Source organism: Lissotriton vulgaris, chromosome 7 (genome assembly GCF_964263255.1).
Source record: "Lissotriton vulgaris chromosome 7, aLisVul1.2, whole genome shotgun sequence".
Classification (NCBI taxonomy): domain Eukaryota; kingdom Metazoa; phylum Chordata; class Amphibia; order Caudata; family Salamandridae; genus Lissotriton; species Lissotriton vulgaris.
The window spans coordinates 819,797,422-819,815,756 of NC_141695.1; the positions used below are offsets into that span (position 1 = coordinate 819,797,422).

Here is an 18,335-nt window from a genome sequence, read left to right on the forward strand (position 1 = left end):
AGTGGGACAGATTGGAATGGGGCAGATTAATTTGGATTGGAGCAGGACAGATTGGAGTTGGGCAGATTGTTTTGGATTGGAGTGGGGCAGGTTAATTTTGGATTGAGCGGGGCAGGTTTATTTTAGATTGGAGTGGGGTAGGTTCATTTTGGATTGAGTGGGGCAGGGTCATTTTGGATTGGAGTGGGGCAGCTTGGAGAGGGACGGATTCATTTTGGCTTGGAATTGAGTGTTTGGGATGGGAGTGGGTGTAAGAAAGTGCCTCTTTTTGCATAGTTAACCTCAAATATTTAACCTGCAATGTGATGCACTTTGACTGAGTGTGCCCTGGGTCCCTGCCAATCAGGTTCCCAGGGCCTGTGTTCTTTCCCAAAACTGTATTTTTGTTTCCACAATTGGCCCACCTCTGGCACACATATAAGTCCCTTATAGAAGGTACCACTAGTGCCAAGGGCCTTATGACCAGAGAGGGCCTCTAAGGGCTGCAACATGTATTGAGTCACCCTTAGAGAGCCCTCACCTCATACATACATCCTGCCATTGCAGACTGCGTGTCTTGGTGCAGCCAAACCTTAGAAGCCGACATAGATCACGTCCCTGTGTGCCATTTCCACAAACCCCTGCCTATGGATAAGTCACTCCTCTAACAGGACTCACAGCCCAAAGGCAGGGTTCACTATACTACAGGTAAGGGCATAGCTGCATGAGCAATATTACCCTAGTGCTTGTGTCCATTCACAGAAATTGTAAGTGCAGTGGAACCATATTGAGTACATGGGCTGGGAGTTTGTCATTACAAACTCCACACCTCTATGATGGCTTTACTGAAAGCTAAGACGTTTGGTACCAAACTTCCCAGCAACAATAAACCCACACTGATGTCAGTGTTGGATGTATTGTAAAATGCACTCAGAGGGTATCTTGGAGATGTCCCCTGAAAAATGACCAACTCCCTCATGTCCAGCGGACTGATTTGCCCCAGCCTGCCACACACTGACAATGTTTCTGACCCCCTGTGGTTGGAGCCCTTGTGGGTCAGGGGCAAAGGCTGCTTTGAGGGAGGATGCCCACAAGTAGGAACAGCATTTAGGGAGGCAAGCCTCAAAAACCTCCTGCTTAAGATATGCTAACCAGGGCCTCTCCAGCCAGTGTAGAAGCCTGCCCCCTTGACCAAGCCCCACCTTTGGTGGCAAGGTTGGCGTGAAAACTAGTAATCAGAAGACTTGTGTCCCCTCTCTGTCAGGACTACTCCTAAGATGCCCTGGACCGAGATGTGTAGGAAAGTGCCAGTTTTTACATGGTTACCCCCCACTTTTTACCTGACACTTGATACACTTTGAGTTGATGCGCCCTTGGTCCCTGCCAATCAGGTTTCCAGGGCCAGTGTTTTTTCCTATAGCTGTACCTCTGTACTCACAATTGGTACCTCTCTGACCACAGGTAAGCCCTTAGTAACAGGTACCAAGGGCTCTGTGACTGGAGAAGGCCTCCAGGGACTGCACCACTTATTGTGCCACACTTAGGGGGCCTGCACCTTAACACCCACACACTGGTATTGCAGGCTGCATGTTTTGATGCAGAGAAAAGTAAAGAGTCGACATGGCACACATATCTGTGTGCCATGCCTGCAATCCATTCCCTGTGGCCGAGGTAAATCATCCCTCTAGCAGGGTGCACTAGACAACAGGTAAGGTAGAGTTGCATGAGCATTCTTAAACATTTTAAGTGCAGTAAGCATATTAGAGTATATGTTCTGAGAGGTGGTTACAACAAACTCCACAGCTCCATAATGGCTTTACTGAAACCTGATCGCAAACTTCTCAGCACATTAAATTTACACCGATGCAAGTGTGGGATTTAATGTAAAATACACTTAGAGGGCATCTTAAAGATGCCCCTTGAAAAATAAAAATGGCCAGTCTTCGTATGGTACCTGAATGGCTGCCAGCCATTTGCCACCATCAAGCAGGTTTCTGGACCCGTGGGTGGAGACCCTCCGCTCACTGGGTCCAGAAACAAAGCTATTCCTGGGCAGAGGTGTCAGGATGAGCTGGTTCAACGAAGGGGAAGCTTCAACGGCCTGCCGCCTTTGTGAGCTGCCCCTGCCTTTTGCTGCCCCCAGCAACTCGCTCCCACTGGTTTTGACCCCCACTTTGGCCTGAAGAATCGGTTGGAAAACCTAGTGAGGAAGAGAGGTGTGCCCACCTTTGCATACTCCACCCCTCAAGTGGGGGAGGCAAGGTGGAGCACACATCTCAGTCCCCTCCATCTTGAAGATGTAAGGAAACAACCAATTATAGAGAGACTCATGCCCTCTTCCCACTGCAGGGGGGGCATAGTAGGTGGTGCACCCCAAGGAAGGGACCTATTTGTCCCAACCTGCACAGCTCTGCAACGCCCCCTGAATTTAGTATGTAGGGTGACCCTGACCCTTGCCTTCTCAGATTTGAGGAAAAAATAAGGACCAAAGAGCTGTGCTGACCATGGAAGAAAAGGACACCAACTGCTTTGGCCCTAACCCTACTGACATGTCCCGATTCTGACCTGTTCACAGCAAAACCCCAGAGTGTCCAGTAGCCAGCAGCCATCTAGAACCTGGATTCATCTGAAAAAGACTGTCTCCCGTGAGCATCAGATTTGCTCAACAAAGAACTCCAACACAGAACCCAAATCCAGGCGGCTCAATAGTTCTGTACCACTCTGCACTTAATGCCCATGGCGAGAGGTCAAGTGGCCCAACACCACAAGGAGGTCTCCCCAGCGATCTTGACCTGGGATTTGGCAATCCCTGATCTACCTCAAGCTTCAGACCGACACCTGCAGCCTCAACCTGAAGGGTCCCCCCGACCGGAACTGGTAAGGAGATCCAACGCCGCTGCACCCGATGTCCCACAGCCTTGGGTGGCCTAACCAATGGTGTCCAGGCATCCCCCCAAGAACCCAACTTACCTCTCCTGCTGGTGGTCGCCTTCAGGACACCTCCTTGCCTGAGCCTTCAGCTTTTTCTTCAAACTGGAGATCTCCATTGTAAACCACAGGGCTCTCGACACCTCCATGTCACTTTGCATCCAGCCGCCTCTGTGCCCCTGGTGTGTAGCTCCTGTGCTGATTTTTGGCCCCTGCAGTGCTCATCCTAACCCCAGGAGCTTTGCTTCCATACCCGAGTAGACGGCTTGTAAGTATCCCTGACCGAAGGCGCCCTTGCCCCATTGGCTAATGTTGGGCCCCTGCGCTCTGCACCTAGCCACCCTAGTGCCACTGGTGGTGTAATTTGAGCGCCTAACTGACCCTTGTTTTTAACCGACAAAGCTTCTCCAGCAGGTTGTTTACTTACTTGCAAACCGATAACCTTTTCTCCCATAAAAAACAATGTTTTAACTTTTGTTCCTACAATGTTCTCTATTGAACTGGCTTTGTATAAAAGAAAATTAACTGTGCTTTACACCAAAAACTGATGTACTTACCTGTATTTTGTAAAGCCCAATGTGTGAGATCTCGACATATGACCCCAAATAATCAAAGTAACTGAGACGTAATCTAAACATAATCAAAAGTAATTTCTATGTATTCTAAACAATTTTAAAAGCAAATACAAACCTGTAACCATTCCAATTCCATTCACAAATGCCTTTCTTAGTAAAATGATGCATTTGTATGCATGTTCCACTCACCTGTGCCAAGTCGTGCTTGGTTCTAGAAATAAAAACATAAGTATACCTTTTAATACTTACCTAATTAGTCTGGTTTTCCTTTGGCCAGCAGAGAGCAGCAGAGAGCCATGGTGAGCGCAGCGGTCAGAGGAGTTGGCAGCGGAGGAGCACGGCAGCCGGTAGCAGAGAAGCCGCTTCCCTTCCGCTTCCCGCTGCACTCTGCCGCTCCCTTCCCTTCACCTGCAGCACCTGTACCAGAGCCGAGCCGGGGAGCCGTGAAGCGTGAAGCGGCCCAGCTCCCTCGCTCCGAGGCCTCAGCAGTCTCGGCTGAAGGATTGAGCACAGGTGCACAGGAGCTTCGCCCCCGCGGTGTCTTGGCGGCTCGGCTCGGCGTTGAGGTAAGAGGCGGAGGAGGAGGGGAGGACACAAGCGCGGCCGCCGTTAGAGGCGGTAGCTAAGTAACAGCCCGGGGAGTAGATCGAGGGAGGCTGTCTTACCAGGTTTTTTCAGCCTGCGGTCTCCCTGTGTGCTTCGCTTGTTGCCCCCCTCCCCCGCACGGACTAAAACGGATCAAGCCTGCACCTCACTTCATAATCAAAGCTGCCCAGCTAACAACCTAACAATACAAACGCCAAGGGCAAGGGCAGGTGCAAATCAAATCCAGTGGGGGACAGCAGGTGCTTATCAACCTATTGATTTTGCCATTCGCCCGCCCTCACCACCACCTACCACCACAGCCACCACAGCCACAGCCACAAAATCCCAATCAGCAATCCAGCTTGTAAACCAACTTGCAAAACCAACCATTACAAAAGATAAGAGATAAAAGAAGGACAGTTCCGACCCATCAACAGCACACCGACGGAACCCTCAGCCTAGGTTGCCCCTCAAACGAAAGGAACAATCATCACTTCTCAGTGTGCACTCCTTGCGACATACCGGATGCATCATATTTACTGTATGACGCATCATGTTGCAAGGAGTTACAGATACATCAGTATTTCTGACGTTTCTGTATGGTCCAAAAGTGACGGATTGCTGGAGAGTGTCACAAAAGTGACGCAACTCCAGCAATGCGTCCTTTCACATGGGGCAAGCCCCTTGTGAAAGGGTCTGCGTCAGTCTTACACCTGCTGTGAGGCAGGCGTAAGATTTTGATGCAACAGCGTCCTAGAAGTGACGCAGTGAAATCTCATAGATTTCACTGCGTCACTTCTACGTGGATTTTTGCGGGAGAAAGCCCCCCCTGCATATATTATACGTGACGCAGGTATAATGTAGCGCAGGGGTTTACAAAGTGACGCATCTGCTTAGATGCGTCACTTTGTAAATAGAGAAACAGGAGGCATGTTTTATGCAGCTGATGCGTCACAAAAAGTGACGCATCAGAAGCGCAAAACTTACCCAAGGCCTCATAAATGAGGCCCATGGTGTTTTACCTATAGCACCCCTGTGAGATGTTTTAACAATGTTTCGATGGCTTCTTTTGCTATTGTTTAGTTTATGGTTGTTGTGAATTCTGTTAAAAATTGTATTGATGTTAATAGTTCTCAGAAGTGCTGAGAAAAACTCAGTTGCTATGAGGAAATCAGAGGTTGTCGGTTATATGTAAGGTACACTAATCAACTGACAGTTACACCAAAACAGATGTGGACAGTTGACAGAACCCCTGTATGCCTAGTTTGTGGAAAAGTATGTTTTTTTAGGTGAATTGAATTTTAGTGCCGTGCCTTCTTTAAATATATGCAGTCTATACGGTTAACTCTTCCACACCTGGGTGTTGGGTTATCTTTGTCATTTTCATTGTCCATTTTCTATCCTCAGGCCCTATAAGAATGATCCGAAATTTGATCCTGAGTTCATACGCACCAAGTCCATCGCTGCTGCTGGTCTTTGCTCCTGGTGCATAAATATTGTGAAGTTTTATGAAGTGTACCTGGAAGTCGCACCCAAGAGACAGGCCTTAGCAGAAGCTAATGCAGAGCTGGAAGCTGCCCAAGAAAAGCTCAATGTCATTAAGAACAAAATTGCTGTAAGTTCATATACACTTATAGCACACCTTTCCAAACTGACAGTACTGCTAATTTTGTGTTATCATTAAAAATCTGAAATATTTTGATTAGCACAGATGGATGTTGAGCATAACGTGAATGGAAAGACTGATTGACAGTTCCTGTTACAGGTAACAGAGAAGATTGGCCTCTTCCTATTTGTAATTTGGGAAAGGCTGCATCACTGGTTTGTAACTGCAGTTACTGTGGCAATCCATTCTCATTTGGGGATTATTTTAATGCGTTGGGGGGAGAACAGTCTTTTTCTCCTCCCCCCAATGTCTATGAAAATGGGAAACATGTTTTATTGTACATAAGCTGCTTTAAAAAATCCTGTTTGGGGATGCAAATACAAAGACAGAGGTCTGCGGTCCATAGCAGTCCTCCATACCTGCATTTGCAGCCAACCACAATAAGGTCAAATTGCGACCAGCCTAACTAATTAATATTCGTTAGACTGGTCTCTATATGACCCCATTTGAAGGGACAATTTCCAACACAGCCAATTAGCGCAAACGCCGGACCGCAAATTGCAATCCCATTTTAAAACCAGTCAGACCCTGATTACGAGTTCAACCCTGCAATTGAGTTAAATTGGAACTGAGAATTAGGACGTGGGGCCAATTTTACCCATTGTAAAACCATACGAGAGTGAGTAGTAAGGACATTTCTGGCAGGGGTGAGCACTTCAAGGAAAAAAAGAGAAAAAGGCTTCACTTTTATTGCAAACCAAGGTCTTATGCATTTTTTCCAGCAGAATTTATTGACCATATATATCAATTGTTGTTTTCTCACACACGGAAAAAATGAAAACTACTAATTTAATCAGGCGGAGTGGGATTCCATATCTTAATTCTGCGCCTCCTGACTTAGACAAGAATCGAAATTTGCCTAGCGTAGTAACGGTAAGTTTCAATTCTATTAAGGACACGGAGGCGAGGATTATGCTTTTCTCTCTTCGCTGTTTATTAACATAACATCGCACAGCAGCCAGAAAAGCATCAAAACTTGAAAAAATTGTAGTATTCCCAACACAGGAATATCAGAAAAAACATCGTAATAACATTGTTTAATAACTACAAATCCCATGAGATCAACATTAGGCAGTCCTTTTTTAGTGTCCATAAATCCCAATATAAGGCGTCCATCCAACGAACTCCTCCTCTTTCTTCGTGGCGAGTCAGGCCAAAGTCTCAAGCATCTCGTTTCGCACCATCATTCCCTGGCGGAAAAAAGAACAGCGTGAGCTAAGCCATACCCGCTAAGCTTGAAGGCAAATCAACAAAGCAGAGCATCAAGTCAACGACATGTAACCCAAGAAAACAGTAACCATACTGCAATTCGGAAAACGGAATACTTACTCCAGTACGGGCGGGATCTCCGCAGGAGGTATGGGTGGGATAATCCTCGCCTCCGTGTCCTTAATAGAATTGAAACTTACCGTTACTACGCTAGGCAAATTTCGATTCTATGTCAGGACCGGAGGCTTCGGATTATGCTTGTTTAAAGCTTGTCCACCACCAAACTAGCAATATACACCACTGGCTTAAAATAGAACCTTTTGAAGGTGGAATCTGAAGACCAGTCCGCAGCGGGCATGAGGTCTTCTAATCGTGCCCCAAGGGCAAATGCTTTAGAGTTACTACAACAAAAGGTATCCAGGAGTCACAACTGAGTGTTTTTACTCTAGACTGACCACCATATGACTTACAGGTTAGATTGTGAATTAAATATTGTTCATGTGTGAAAACCATTCAAGTATTCATATACTCAACATGCAACCAAGGTAGGAATTTTTCCCATCAGTTGCCGTTCTGTACCACCACTATCACATCATTTGGGTCCTCCTTACCCAGGAGTTAGTACAAGTGATCAGTCACACTAAGTGGAGTGTGAAGACTGTATGAGCGAGAAGACTGATGTTATTTGCTTCGCTGGGTGGTATCGGTATGGTGTTGAAATGATAGTTACAACTGAAAAAAGCAGTGCAGTGAAAAAGAGTGGAAGTGAGTAAAATTAGGTGGAACTGAGTAGAATAAGTGCTTTATTAGTTTCTCTCAGACCCCCAAGTCTAAAAACAAATGAAAAGTGAAGAGTAGATTTAACAAAATATCTACTAGCAAGTGGTCGACATGTTTCTGCATATAAGCGGAAGTTATCCTATGCATTCATCAGGACCTCGATGTTGCTACTGCTTGCATGATTAAGTGATAAAGAACTAAAAGAATAAAAGGGAAAAATTTCACCTGGGTGTCAGGTGTTGATTCTCCACCACAATCTAGGAAAGTCATATGGATAAGAAAGAAGAAAAGAGAAAAACAACATTTATCAAAGAATGCACTCCCAAGTTGCGCTATTCCTGTGGTCATGTATATACAGTTTAGTATTCATGATAAAACTCACCCAGTATTTGTGGGGATGGCGCCTCACCTCACCTGGCTGCAGCTCAGGTAAATAAGGAGCACCGCTCTGTTAGCAAAATACAATTATAGAGACACTCAACCGATTCAGTCAAACAAGGCAAGAAATGCGGATTCTTATATTTAAATTTAAACAGGTAAGTCTATTCGTCAAGAGTCTTTACTAGTGGTACAGGTAAAAGACTACGTAGGTGAAAATCTCTCGTTGCGAGTATTTAATTATGTAACCGTTATATCCCTTGCCACGTATACACACGACACTCGGTAGGGGCGTTTTCTAGTGATACGCTCGGGCGTTTAGGGTTAGAGAGCCACGAGATCGTAGCGAGGTATTGTCGTTTGTGTGGCCGGCATCGCTGCCAGTAAAGACCTCTCACACACTCACCTCTCCGTCGGTGTCTCCCAACGTCCCTCTGGGCTAATCTGGGGAGGCACCGAACGAGAGAAAAGTGCGGGTATATCAATGAAGCTTGACAAGCAGGTGTGATGTATGCTGGGAATCGTAGTTTCCTTTCAAAAAAGCAGAAGGAAGTCAGTAGTTCTAGATTTATATTTTTTTGTAAAAGAAAGGATCTCTCTTTCAATAGGGTGTCACAGGTGGTACAAGGATATAGGGATATAATTCTACCCATTTGTTTAGTGCATTTGCTTACGGAAAAGATCGGACCCAGTTATAGTGACATCCAAGGTATCGGTTCATTGAGACCCTCCTTGTCACTGTTGAGTTTGTAGACCCATTTCTGTTCGATTCTAAACAGAAACTTGCCAATATCAGGACAGTGGTCCGGTATGGTAGGCTGTTCCAATATGGTCCATGTGAAGTCACTAGGACCGTGTCCCTTTTCCAAGAAATGAGCTGTTAAGCGTGTCGCTTGTTTGCGGCATCGGACAGTACTCTTGTGTTCACCAATTCTTATTTTCGTTTTTCGAGTTGTCATGCCCACGTATCTGTTAGGGCACGGGCAAGTGATCATATAGATGGTCTTCTCACTATTGCATTTGATGAATTTGCGCTGTTGCCATGGGCGCATGGTTCCGATGTCAACACTGGTGGACTTAGTTGTTTGGGGACATGCCGAACAATTACCGCAAGGATGGTGTCCCTGTACCGGAGGCAGATCCCACAGGGTGCCAACTTGTCTGGACGATTTGTTTTTTGGTCTAGTATGGACCAAATGGTCTTTTATGTTGGGTCCTCTCTTAAAAGCAAAAAGGGGAGGAGGTAAGGTATCTCCGCTAGTGTTCAGAATAGACCAATGTTTGGTTATGATTTTGCGAACCTCGTTCGATTTTGTGTGAAAAGTATTCACAAATGTCATCCTTTTAGTTTTTTCTTTTGGGATGGCAATGTCCAGCAGGGCGTCCCTGAGTGTTTCTCAAAAGCTTCTTTAGTGGAGCAGTTCCTCTTGAGCCTCAGGAACTGCCCAAAGGGCAGGTTTTCCCTGAGGGCTCTCGGATGACAGCTTTCGAAATTGAGGAGCGCATTCCGTGCCATGGGCTTCCTATACAGCTCTGTTGTTAATCCATCATCTGTTGCCACTATAAGGAGGTCCAAGAAGGGCAGTTCTTTTCTGCTGAATTCTACTGTGAACTTCAGGAATTCATTGCAATTGTTTAGCCAACTATGGAATTCCAATAGGCTGGCCTCAGAGCCTCTCCATACGACAAAGATATCATCTATGTACCGCTTCCAAACAAGAAGCGATACATAGTAGGGATTGTCCTGATTCAATATCTTGGTCTGTTCTAGCACATGGACGTATAGATTCGCCAGACTGGGCGCGAAAACGCTGCCCATGCTGGTTCCAGAGGTCTGGAGATAGATGGTGTCTTCGAATTTAAAATAATTTTCTTTCATCGCCAGCTCAGCTAGGTCCATGATGAAGGCAACTGGAGTTATCGATTGCAAATCCCTTTCTTGGAGTATGTTACCCACCACTTCCAGGGTCTCTGTTTGAGGAATGGATGTATATAAGGATTCTACATCGAATGACATGAGTAGATCCATAGAGGTGTCAAAGTTTATGTTTGGAAGCAGTCGTAACATATCTTTCGTATCTTTTAGGTATGTTGGCATCTCTTTGACAATGGGATTGAGAAAAAAGTCAACAAATGTGGATAAAGGCTCCAAAACCGATCCAATGCCAGAGATGATTGGTCTCCCGGGTGGTGGTCTCTGTGGTTTATGCACCTTTGGCAGGCAATAGAAATAAGGGATCGATGGATGGGAGGTACATAGATATTGGCCCTCTTGGGGAGTAATCCATCCTTCTGATGTTGCCTCTTCCACTAGTTGGCTGATCTTGGTCTTCAGTCTCTCTGTGGGATCATCTTTTAGAGGTAGATATGACTTTCGATCTTGTAGTTGCCTAAGGCATTCTTGTCTGTAAGTTTCTTTGTCTAAGATGACAATTGCACCGCCTTTGTCTGCAGGCTTTATTATGATTGCTTCATTGGTTGTTAAGGCCTGCAGGGCTAGTCTTTCTTTGTTAGGTAAATTGACAAAGGGTCTTGATTTCTTTGTTTTGAAGAGCAGATCGATGTCTGTTTCCACCGCCTCTTCAAAAGTTTGGACTCTGGTAGGTAATCCAATAGTCGTGGGATTGAAGGTCGACGGTTTTTTAAGACCGGTGTTGACGTCAGATTCTGTATCTTCTCCAGGGTTCTGTTTCGCAAAGAAATAGTGGAGTCTAACCTTCCTGAATAGTTTGGAGATTTCAACTTGAGTGTTGAATTGATCACCCTCGTGGGTTGCCACAAAACCCAACCCACGGTTGAGAAGGTTTTCTTCTTCATTAGACAGTGGTGAGTAGGAGCTCAGATTGATCACGAGACTGGTTGGTCGGTTGTTCCGCTCGTTCCCGCTCCGTCCTGTGGGATCTTTTTGCCACTTCTCAAGTCCATTGGAAGTTGTTGTACCGGCGTTGTCCATCGGACTTGGGATCCTTGTCCCTGTCTTCTTCTTCCTCTGTTGGTCCTCTGGCCAAACCCTAAAAAAGGCTGCTGTCCTTGGGTTTGTTGCATCTGGGGAGGGAAGAAAGGTGGTCCCATTTGGGGAAAGTTTGGGCCATACATCCATGGGCCTGGTTGCCAAAAAGGTTGGAACTGATTCTGGCCAAAGTTATTAAAATTGCCTCCACGTCCTCTTCTGTTGCCACGTCCCTTGAAGGGGCGTCCATTGCCACGTTGGGATGTTTCAGAATCACTGGAGTTATCGTCAGAGCTTGAGGTGGCATAACTAGAACCTCTTCGACCTCCACTTTGATTGAATGTTGGGGCTACATAAGAATCACTAGTGTATGGGTACACTTTTTCACTAGAGAATTTAGCTAGATCTTTTTTAAATTTCTCCATTTTTGTGAAAAGAATAGTTTCTTTAAATTCAGTGTTTTTCTTGTTGGTATCGTCTTGCCCGGATTTAAAGGCAGGAGTTTTTAAAGTAGCCTTGATTTTCCCTTCTAGTAGTTGTATCTCAACTAGGATCTTATCAGCTACACGTTTAGCCGTTTTTATAATAAGGACTAGCCAGTCCCTAGTGCACCGCCAGGCAATCAATGACCAATCTTTCAGAAAGTCCTTATCATCCAAGAAAAGTCTTGGTGTATTGGTCACGATTAGTCCTGACGGCGCACAATTCCCGTGTAGATATTGTGCCATGGTTATACCGTGTACTGTAGTTCTTGAATGGGATTTTTTCAAAATCAAGATTTTATTCCAACCCTCATCTGTGGTGCTTATTGCAAGGGGGATATTCTCAAATAAACTGGGGTTCTCATCTAGAATGTTCTGAATCTCTGCTTCTTCAAAAGCCAGACCACTGTTTGAGGCCATTGTGAATGTTTGTTTAACGCACAAGTACTTGCCGAGATTACAACGGAAAGGGGAGTGTTCTATAATCGAGACAAAGTCAAAACAGAGCTGCAAAACAGACAAAAAGAATTGTATGTCTGTTATTTTCAAAAAAAGAGACCCACAGCTGAGGCTGTACTCAATCACAAAACACACTATATAAATGAGGGTCTAAGGGCTAGTTTTACGACTCTGAACTGGACACAGGCCCCTAATATCAGACTTACTACAACAAAAGGTATCCAGGAGTCACAACTGAGTGTCTTTACTCTAGACTGACCACCATATGACTTACAGGTTAGATTGTGAATTAAATATTGTTCATGTGTGAAAACCATTCAACTATTCATATACTCAACATGCAACCAAGGTAGGAATTTTTCCCATCAGTTGCCGTTCTGTACCACCACTATCACATCATTTGGGTCCTCCTTACCCAAAAGTTAGTACAAGTGATCAGTCACACTAAGTGGAGTGTGAAGACTGTATGAGTGAGGAGACTGATGTTATTTGCTTCGCTGGGTGGTATCGGTATGGTGTTGAAATGATAGTTACAACTGAAAAAAGCAGTGCAGTGAAAAAGAGTGGAAGTGAGTAAAATTAGGTGGAACTGAGTAGAATAAGTGCTTTATTAGTTTCTCTCAGACCCCCAAGTCTAAAAACAAATGAAAAGTGAAGAGTAGATTTAACAAAATATCTACTAGCAAGTGGTCGACATGTTTCTGCATATAAGCGGAAGTTATCCTATGCATTCATCAGGACCTCGATGTTGCTACTGCTTGCATGATTAAGTGATAAAGAACTAAAAGAATAAAAGGGAAGAATTTCACTTGGGTGTCAGGTGTTGATTCTCCACCACAATCTAGGAAAGTCATATGGATAAGAAAGAAGAAAAGAGAAAAACAACATTTATCAAAGAATGCACTCCCAAGTTGCGCTATTCCTGTGGTCATGTATATACAGTTTAGTCGACATGATAACACTCACCCAGTATTTGTGGGGATGGCGCCTCACCTCACCTGGCTGCAGCTCAGGTAAATAAGGAGCACCGCTCTGTTAGCAAAATACAATTATAGAGACACTCAACCGATTCAGTCAAACAAGGCAAGAAATGCTGATTCTTATATTTAAATTTAAACAGGTAAGTCTATTCGTCAAGAGTCTTTACTAGTGGTACAGGTAAAAGACTAAGTAGGTGAAAATCTCTCGTTGCGAGTATTTAATTATGTAACCGTTATATCCCTTGCCACGTATACACACGACACTCGGTAGGGGCGTTTTCTAGTGATACGCTTGGGCGTTTAGGGTTAGAGAGCCACGAGATCGTAGCGAGGTATTGTCGTTTGTGTGGCCGGCATCGCTGCCAGTAAAGACCTCTCACACACTCACCTCTCCGTCGGTGTCTCCCAACATCCCTCTGGGCTATTCTGGGGAGGCACCGAACGAGAGAAAAGGGTGGGTATATCAATGAAGCTTGACAAGCAGGTGTGGTGTATGCTGGGAATCGTAGTTTTCTTTCAAAAAAGCAGAAGGAAGTCAGTAGTTCTAGATTTATATTTTTTTGTAAAAGAAAGGATCTCTCTTTCAATAGGGTGTCACAGGTGGTACAAGGATATAGGGATATAAATCTACCCATTTGTTTAGTGCATTTGCTTACGGAAAAGATCGGACCCAGTTATAGTGACATCCAAGGTATCGGTTCATTGAGACCCTCCTTGTCACTGTTGAGTTTGTAGACCCATTTCTGTTCGATTCTAAACAGAAACTTGCCAATATCACGACAGTGGTCCGGTATGGTAGGCTGTTCCAATATGGTCCATGTGAAGTCACTAGGACCGTGTCCCTTTTCCAAGAAATGAGCTGTTAAGCGTGTCGCTTGTTTGCGGCATCGGACAGTACTCTTGTGTTCACCAATTCTTATTTTCGTTTTTCGAGTTGTCATGCCCACGTATCTCTTAGGGCACGGGCAAGTGATCATATAGATGGTGTTCTCACTATTGCAATTGGTGAATTTGCGCTGTTGCCATGGGCGCATGGCTCCGATGTCAACACTGGTGGACTTAGTTGTTTGGGGACATGCCGAACAATTACCGCAAGGATGGTGTCCCTGTACCGGAGGCAGATTCCACAGGGTGCCAACTTGTCTGGACGATTTGTTTTTTGGTCTAGTATGGACCAAATGGTCTTTTATGTTGGGTCCTCTCTTAAAAGCAAAAAGGGGAGGAGGTAAGGTATCTCCGCTAGTGTTCAGAATAGACCGATGTTTGGTTATGATTTTGCGAACCTCGTTCGATTTTGTGTGAAAAGTATTCACAAATGTCAGCCTTTTAGTTTTTTCTTTTGGGATGGCAATGTCCAGCAGGGCGTCCCTGTGGTTGTTTGACGCCCTCTTCTTTGATTGGCGGATGATCTTCGCGGGATAGTTTTTTTCACGCAGGTATTCAGAAAGTGTCTCTGAGTGTTTCTCAAAAGCTTCTTTAGTGGAGCAGTTCCTCTTGAGCCACAGGAACTGCCCAAAGGGCAGGTTTTCCCTGAGGGCTACATCGAATGACACGAGTAGATCCATAGAGGTGTCAAAGTTTATGTTTGGAAGACCAATCATCTCTGCCATTGGATCGGTTTTGGAGCCATTATCCACATTTGTTGACTTTTTTCTCAATCCCATTGTCAAAGAGATGCCAACATACCTAAAAGATACAAAAGATATGTTACGACTGCTTCCAAACATAAACTTTGACACCTCTATGGATCTACTCGTGTCATATATAAGATATTGAATCAGGACAATCACTACGATCTTAAGAAATCCAAGAAACTCTGTCGCTCCCTGGAGAAGGCCTGGAAAAAAGACCCAACCACCAGCACCAAGGACGCCTTCAAAAACGCCACCCGCATACACCACCAACTGATCCGGAATGCCAAGAAAGCCGCCTTCAAGGACCGACTAGATAACAACGCCCACAACAGCAAGGAATTATTCAACATCGTCAAGGAATTCACCAACCCCTCAGCCAACTCCAACGACATCACCTCCTCTCAAGCCCTCTGCGACTCCCTAGCCTCATTCTTCCACAACAAAATTGCTGACATCCACAACAGCTTCGATAACCGACCCGAAGACCAACCCACCCAACCCCCTGCAGGACCCCCACCCCCCCTGAACATCCTCAATGACTGGAAGCCAATCTCCACTGAGGACACCATCCGTCTGATGAACTCTATCCACTCAGGATCCCCCACAGACCCATGCCCTCACCACATCTTTAACAAAGCAGACTCCATTATAGCACCACACCTCCGAGACGTCATCAACTGCTCTCTCAACTCTGCATCCTTTCCGGAAAGCTGGAAACATGCCGAACTCAGCGCCCTCCTGAAGAAACCCACAGCTGACCCCACCGAACTCAAAAACTACCGCCCTATCTCACTCCTTCCATTCCCGGCCAAAGTCATTGAGAAAGCGGTCAACAACCAGCTCGCCGCATTCCTCGAAACCAACAAATCCGTCGACTCCTCACAATCCGGCTTCCGAGCCAAGCACAGCACTGAAACCGCCCTCATCGCAGCAACAGACGACATTCGAACTCTACTGGACAATGAAGACACAGTCGCCCTCATCCTCCTCGACCTCTCCGCAGCCTTCGACACGGTCTGTCATAGCACCCTTTTACAACGCCTCAGAAACGTCGGAATCCAAGGAAAAGCACTGGAATGGATCACCTCGTTCCTCTCCGGAAGAACCCAGAGAGTCCGCCTTCCACCATTCAAGTCAGAGGCCACTGAAGTCATCTGCGGCGTACCACAAGGATCTTCACTCAGCCCCACCCTCTTCAACGTATACATGAGCCCCCTCGCGGCCATCGCACGCCAACATAACCTCAACATCATCTCCTACGCTGATGACACTCAACTGATCCTCTCACTCACCAAAGACCCTAACACCGCCAAAACCAACCTGCATGAAGGAATGAAAGAAGTAGCCGAATGGATGAAGCACAGCCGTCTGAAACTGAACTCAGACAAAACAGAAGTCCTCATCCTAGGCACCTCCCCCTCCGCCTGGGATGACTCTTGGTGGCCAGAGGCCCTTGGAAAAGCACCCATCCCGACGGACCACGCACCGAACCTGGGCATCATCCTGGATTCCTCACTCTCGATGAACAGACAAGTCAACGCCGTTTCTTCATCTTGCTTCAACATTCTTCGCATGCTCAAAAAAACATTTCGCTGGATCCCCACAGAAACTAGAAAAACAGTCACACACGCTCTGGTCACGAGCCGTCTGGACTACGGAAACACCCTCTACGCCGGTACCACCGCAAAACTCCAGAAAAAACTCCAACGCATCCAGAACGCTTCAGCCAGGCTCATACTAGACATCCCGCGTAAAGATCACATCTCTGGACACCTGAAAAACCTCCACTGGCTCCCCGTCAATAAGAGGATTACTTTCCGGCTCCTAACCCACGCACACAAAGCGCTCTACAAAATCGGACCCGAATGCCTCAACACAAGACTGTCCTTCTACACCCCCTCCCACCAGCTACGATCCGCCAACCAAGCCCTTGCCACTGTACCTCGCATCAACAAAACCACCATGGGAGGTAGATCCTTCTCCTACCTGGCAGCTAAAACCTGGAACTCACTTCCCACTCACCTTTGCCTTACTCAGAACCACCTAGCATTCAGAAAGCAACTTAAAACGTGGATATTTGACAAGTAACTCCCCACCCTTCTCCAAGCGCCTTGAGACCCTCTGGGTATGTAGCGCGCTATATAAATTTATTGACTTGGCTTGACTTGACTATGTATCGCTTCTTGTTTGGAAGCGGTACATAGATGATATCTTTGTCGTATGGAGAGGCTCTGAGGCCAGCCTATTGGAATTCCATAGTTGGCTAAACAATTGCAATGAATTCCTGAAGTTCACAGTAGAATTCAGCAGAAAAGAACTGCCCTTCTTGGACCTCCTTATAGTGGCAACAGATGATGGATTAACAACAGAGCTGTATAGGAAGCCCATGGCACGGAATGCGCTCCTCAATTTCGAAAGCTGTCATCCGAGAGCCCTCAGGGAAAACCTGCCCTTTGGGCAGTTCCTGAGGCTCAAGAGGAACTGCTCCACTAAAGAAGCTTTTGAGAAACACTCAGAGACACTTTCTGAATACCTGCGTGAAAAAAACTATCCCGCGAAGATCATCCGCCAATCCAAGAAGAGGGCGTCAAACAACAACAGGGACGCCCTGCTGGACATTGCCATCCCAAAAGAAAAAACTAAAAGGATGACATTTGTGAATACTTTTCACACAAAATCGAACGAGGTTCGCAAAATCATAACCAAACATTGGTCTATTCTGAACACTAGCGGAGATACCTTACCTCCTCCCCTTTTTGCTTTTAAGAGAGGACCCAACATAAAAGACCATTTGGTCCATACTAGACCAAAAAACAAATCGTCCAGACAAGTTGGCACCCTGTGGGATCTGCCTCCGGTACAGGGACACCATCCTTGCGGTAATTGTTCGGCATGTCCCCAAACAACTAAGTCCACCAGTGTTGACATTGGAACCATGCGCCCATGGCAACAGCGCAAATTCACCAATTGCAATAGTGAGAACACCATCTATATGATCACTTGCCCGTGCCCTAAGAGATACGTGGGCATGACAACTTGAAAAACGAAAATAAGAATTGGTGAACACAAGAGTACTGTCCGATGCCGCAAACAAGCGACACGCTTAACAGCTCATTTCTTGGAAAAGGGACACGGTCCTAGTGACTTCACATGGACCATATTGGAACAGCCTACCATACCGGACCACTGTCCTGATATTGGCAAGTTTCTGTTTAGAATCGAACAGAAATGGGTCTACAAACTCAACAGTGACAAGGAGGGTCTCAATGAACCGATACCTTGGATGTCACTATAACTGGGTCCGATCTTTTCCGTAAGCAAATGCACTAAACAAATGGGTAGAATTATATCCCTATATCCTTGTACCACCTGTGACACCCTATTGAAAGAGAGATCCTTTCTTTTACAAAAAAATATAAATCTAGAACTACTGACTTCCTTCTGCTTTTTTGAAAGGAAACTATGATTCCCAGCATACACCACACCTTCTTGTCAAGCTTCATTGATATACCCGCCCTTTTCTCTCGTTCGGTGCCTCCCCAGAATAGCCCAGAGGGACGTTGGGAGACGCCGACGGAGAGGTGAGTGTGTGAGAGGTCTTTACTGGCAGCGATGCCGGCCACACAAACGACAATACCTCGCTACGATCTCGTGGCTCTCTAACCCTAAACGCCCGAGCGTATCACTAGAAAACGCCCCTATCGAGTGTCGTGTGTATACGTGGCAAGGG

General features: G+C 45.8%; 1 protein-coding gene across 1 annotated transcript in view; it reads left to right on the plus strand.

Moving 5' to 3' along the window:
• DNAH17 (dynein axonemal heavy chain 17) overlaps nucleotides 1-18,335 on the plus strand; it is a 15,539,113-nt gene that overhangs the window by 11,704,709 nt on the left and 3,816,069 nt on the right. Inside the window, exon 62 of the mRNA XM_086931082.1 lies at nucleotides 5,475-5,682. Within this exon, the coding sequence (XP_086787208.1) occupies nucleotides 5,475-5,682 (208 nt within the window). The remainder of the gene's footprint in view (nucleotides 1-5,474; nucleotides 5,683-18,335) is intronic.